This window comes from Gigantopelta aegis, chromosome 9 (genome assembly GCF_016097555.1).
Source record: "Gigantopelta aegis isolate Gae_Host chromosome 9, Gae_host_genome, whole genome shotgun sequence".
NCBI lineage: Eukaryota > Metazoa > Mollusca > Gastropoda > Neomphalida > Peltospiridae > Gigantopelta > Gigantopelta aegis.
Genome location: NC_054707.1, coordinates 29472062 through 29476920, shown reverse-complemented (window position 1 = coordinate 29476920; position 4859 = coordinate 29472062). Strand labels below are relative to the sequence as shown.

Here is a 4859-nt window from a genome sequence, read left to right as displayed (position 1 = left end):
TGTATATGTATATAAAGGTAAATGAACCTTCAGTGGTACTTTATTCAAATCTATTTAATAAAAATCATATTAAAAAAAATAAAGAAACAGAAATCTACTCTGATCACTTAGATAATTGATTAATTTTGTGTCTACAAAAGTAGACTTTTACTTTGAGGAAATAGACATTAGCCAAGAAGTGTGTAATTTGTTAACTACATCAGTGGATGACTTCATGTGTACTTGGTAGTGAGATAATGTATTTATAATCCAACCTACTGAAATCTTAAATTTATAATTTTCCAAAAACCTACCGTAACTACTGTTGTGTTGTTGTTGTTATTATTTTTATTTAGGATAATTGTTATTACAAATAATTAAATAATTATAATTAACAGTAGTGGACAACATTTTTTGTAATCGGTTTGACCTGTACTCATTTACACAGTAATTATTTTAAATTATACATTCTGTAGTTGTTGAATGATTTTTGTTGTGGTTGTTTGTTTATTTGTTTATAAAATTAAGTTGTACAGACGTGCATTACAATTTTGACGTTTAAATAACCGTAACCACTGGTGTAAAATTCATCAAAATATCGGCGGGATTATCCCACAGAAGAAGAGCAGAAAAACAACAAACAACGACATTGATATACGCTACGTAACATTCAATTACACAATTTATTAAGCACACTGTATATTATTAAATACTTGTTACATTAATATCTACAGTTGGAATAATTTATATATGTATACACCAGAACATTACTCGATGTCGTAAAATCTCGATGTCGATCAACCGTTTGATCATGAATATTCAGTAGACGCTCACTGGCTGACGACTCTCAGTGTCTACGATTTAGTCTCTCCCCATTATATACCCCAGAGGATGTATCAATTCAAATCATTTATTTCCATATATGCATCATACAGAAATGTACATAAACATAAACTAGTAGTGCTAATAATGATGCTACCATCATGAACATGTTATAATGTTACATAAAACTCTAAAATGAATTGCCTTTATGCATGAATATAAAATAACATACAGATATAAATGCATACATGAAAGAGAATAAAAGTATAGTTATGTGGTTTTGTTTTTAGTTTGTTCTAGACAGTGGTAGGGGGTCTAGAGAGTTCTGTCCTTCTGTGATTTAACATTTCATAGCACGACTGACCTATTATTACGGATATATTCCCTGGGCAGTCTAAGAGAAAAAACGATTTCTCTTTGTTGGTTAGATGTTGAAAGTCTGGGCAGAGTTGTTGTATTTTATTGTATAGGATATTTCGTATGTGGGAGTGTGTGGGACATGTTGTCAAAAAATGTATTTCGTCTTCTACTTCTTGGTTACACAGTCTGCATAGTCTGTCTTTTCTGTCAGTGTTCCTATATCGTCCAGTTTCAATTTCAAGTCAGTGAGCGCATATTCTTAGTTTTGTAAGTGCCTGCCTAAAGTTTACATTTTTAATTTGGTTTAGATATTCGGCTAATTTATATTCATCTTTAATATGTTTGAATATTTGGAGTTTTTCAGATTTTTCTAGTTTTATTGTAAAGTATTCTTTGAAATTGTTGTTAAGGGTTTCAGTTATGGCTTTTGCATTTCTGTTCATGCAGTTTTTTTTATTTTTTAGTTTAAGTGGGTCGATATTGTTAATTTCAAACATACATTTGCAATATGCATGCCAGCCTATGTTGTGTTGTGACTGTAGTTCTTTGCTGCATTGTATTGCGTCATAGAGAATTGTTCTCGACGTTTCTATGCGTTCTGGGTATGCCCAGTATTTATATATATTGGTGTGTATGTTATTAATCAGTGGATATCTCCCAAGTTCGCTTTTGCATGCAATATTGGTGCTATTCTTTCCGTAGTGTTCTGAGAAGGAGTCCTTCTCTCCACACCGTGTCAAAAGCTTTTTGGAAATCTATAAAGCATACGTATAGTTTCTTGTGTTGCTTTTCTACATATTTATTTATAATAGTTTTTAAAATGAAAATGTTATCAGTTGTTCTTCTGTCTTTTCTGAAACCTGATTGATTATCTGATAGCAGTTTTTTCTCTTCTAAATGACTGGTTAGACGGTTGTTGAGAATGATAGAAAACAGTTTACCTAGGCAACTGGTTATAGTTATTCCTCTATAATTTGTGGGGTCCATTGGGTTTCCCTTTTTATGTATCGGCGTTATATATCCGTTAGTCCAGCTGGATGGAAATGTCCCTGTGTTATATACTGCATTAAACAGTTTGGCTAATGTGGAGCTTATTGTGTCATGGCCAAATTTAATCATTTCATTGGAGATGGTATCAGGGCCACATGCTTTGTTAAGTTTTAGTGTCTTTATGGCTATTGTTATTTCTTTTGTTGTGATGTGACTATCTAGGCATGTCTCATGTTTTTTATTTTCCAGTGTTTTGAGTTCTTTAAGCAATTCTTGTGAGTTACTGTTTGAGTATGAATTAAGGTCACTATTGAGTTCCTTAAAATTATTAGTTAAATTATTAACCATTTCATCAGGTAGCTCAGCACTGTTAGATGCGTGTTTATTGGTCATTTTATTTATTATGTTCCAGTATTCTTTTGGGTTGTTTTCATTTAGATCTTCTAATTTTGTATATAGTTCCTCTTTTAGTGTTCTTTCAAGTTTTTTATTGCTTCTATGTAGTTTTTTCTTTGTTTTCATTAATGTGTTACGTAGTGTTGTATTCTGTGGATTTATTTTCAATTTTCTTGCCAAGCTCCGGAATTGTGACTGGAGTGCACTTATATTTGTTGTTTTTTCCTTTTGTGTTTTGTGGTTTTGTGTGTGTGATGTATGGATGATACTTTGGATGCTGCCAACAGCAAGATATTGTTCAGTGTTTCAACACTATTATTAATATTGTCAGCAGAGATGTTGGAATTCATAAAGTTTTGTATTTTTTCCAATGATTTTAACGAAAGGAGCTGTTGTTGATAGGCTGTTTTATTTTCTGTGTTGATTCTGTGTTTTGAATTCAGTTGTTGTAGTTTAGGTGGCTGTACTTTATTGTGAGATACTTTGCCTTTAATGATCACTGATAGGGGGGAGTGAATGGAATTTGGGGTAATATTTTTAGCGTTTAGGCTGATGATATCGGACAGATAATTACTCTGACAGATGACATAGTCTACTGCACTTGTGCCTTGGGTATTGAAACAGGTTAATTTTCCTAAATAGTCGCCAGGAGTTCTTCCATTAAGTATTCGCATACCGGTCGTTATGCAAAAGTCTGTTAATTTTCTGCCATGTGTGTTAATGGTTGTGTCCTGTGATTTTCGGTTGCGTGTGATATAGTCTGGTATATAGTCTGTTGGTAAGGGTATGAAGTCATTTGTGTCATGTGGTATGTAATCATTTAGTATGGTAGTTTTCTCTGCTGTTCTGCCATTTGTGTCTCCCATTATGAGAACAGACCCTTTTATGCTATATTTAGCTACCTCAGCTTCTAAAGTGGAATGCTGATCTTGGAAGTAAGGCGAGTCTGATGGTGGAATGTAAAATGAACATAAAAAGGTGTCTTTGTCCCTCCCCAGTACCTGTCCAGAGATTCTCAACCAAAGTCCGTAATCGTTGTTGTTATTGATTTCAGTTATATGTTGGTGAAGCTCGTTTTTATATAGGATTAACAGACCTCCAGACCCTCTACCACATGAACACTTCGAGATTTTCTGACAATGTTTTATTTTAGAGGTATACCCTTCTATCGTGGTTGTAACACTACCTATGTCTATTTTGTGTGTGTTTGTGTGGGTCTCCTGTAGACCTATAATATCATGTGTGGAAAGTTGTTCCATTACTAGTGGGCAATTTAATTTGTGTTTTAAGCCATCAATATTCCATGACATTATTGATAGCAATTTAGCTGGGTTTACTGATATGCCTTTCATAATATGGGGAGAAAGAGCTATGTTTGCAAGGTAGTCGAGAGAAAATCCAACATAGATGAAGTCACCCTAAACTTGTAGGTTTGTATGGTGATGTGAGTGAACAGAATGAGTTGAGTTGATTTGTTACATGTTTAGTTATTGTTATTAGTTAATATAATTATATCGTTATAGTAAGATCAGTAGATGTGTAAACATATATGGGTAGTACAATATAATAAAAGTCATTTTCATTTAAAATACTACAAATAATACTATATATATATACATGTCCACACCTGCACACACACACACACACCCACACACACACATGTACGTCGCTGTCCGTTTCGGACCCGGTGAAGACCCGTTACATGTACGGTACTTATACTGTACTTTTCCTGAAGTCGTCAGTTTTGTCCTGTGGACCCCGTTACACATCCGTTATTCATCAGTTCCCATGCGTTCTTTATCAGGTACTCATCCGCTGAACATGCGGTACACCTCTGGTTCATCCGATGTATGTCAGGTAGTAGTCCGGCCGCGAGTCACGTCCACCGGACATCAACGAATGCAAACTGATGAGTACAGGACGAGGACACACGAGTTCCGAACAAAATGCATGCCCAGCGCACAACAGCCGTACAACCGGCGGACGCCTTTGCCCGGTGGAGTCCGTTCCAAGTTTTTTTCCGCCGGATTGAACGGACCTCGCCGGACCTTGCCGGACAAGGAACGCATTCGCCGAACGACAAACGGACAGGAAACGCATGTGAACGGAGAAGAACGGATTGAAAATGTTGCTCTCCGTCGGACATCCGTTAACGCTATCCGGCAAGGTGTGACAGTAGCTTTACTGGTTGCTGTAAGCTGTCATGAAACGGTTGCGAAGGTGACATAACACAATATGACGGTCATCTGCCTATGACGTCACACGTGGTTTACCCGGTCGGCGGCGATCAGCTGTGGTGCCCGTTTGTTGTA

General features: G+C 35.8%; 1 protein-coding gene across 1 annotated transcript in view; it reads right to left on the bottom strand.

Moving 5' to 3' along the window:
* The window catches only part of LOC121381524 (N-acetylglucosamine-6-sulfatase-like), a 28466-nt gene extending 24150 nt beyond the window's left edge, over positions 1-4316 (bottom strand). The window contains exon 1 of the mRNA XM_041510851.1: positions 4272-4316. Within this exon, the coding sequence (XP_041366785.1) occupies positions 4272-4316 (45 nt within the window). The remainder of the gene's footprint in view (positions 1-4271) is intronic.
* Positions 4317-4859: the final 543 nt, after the last annotated feature.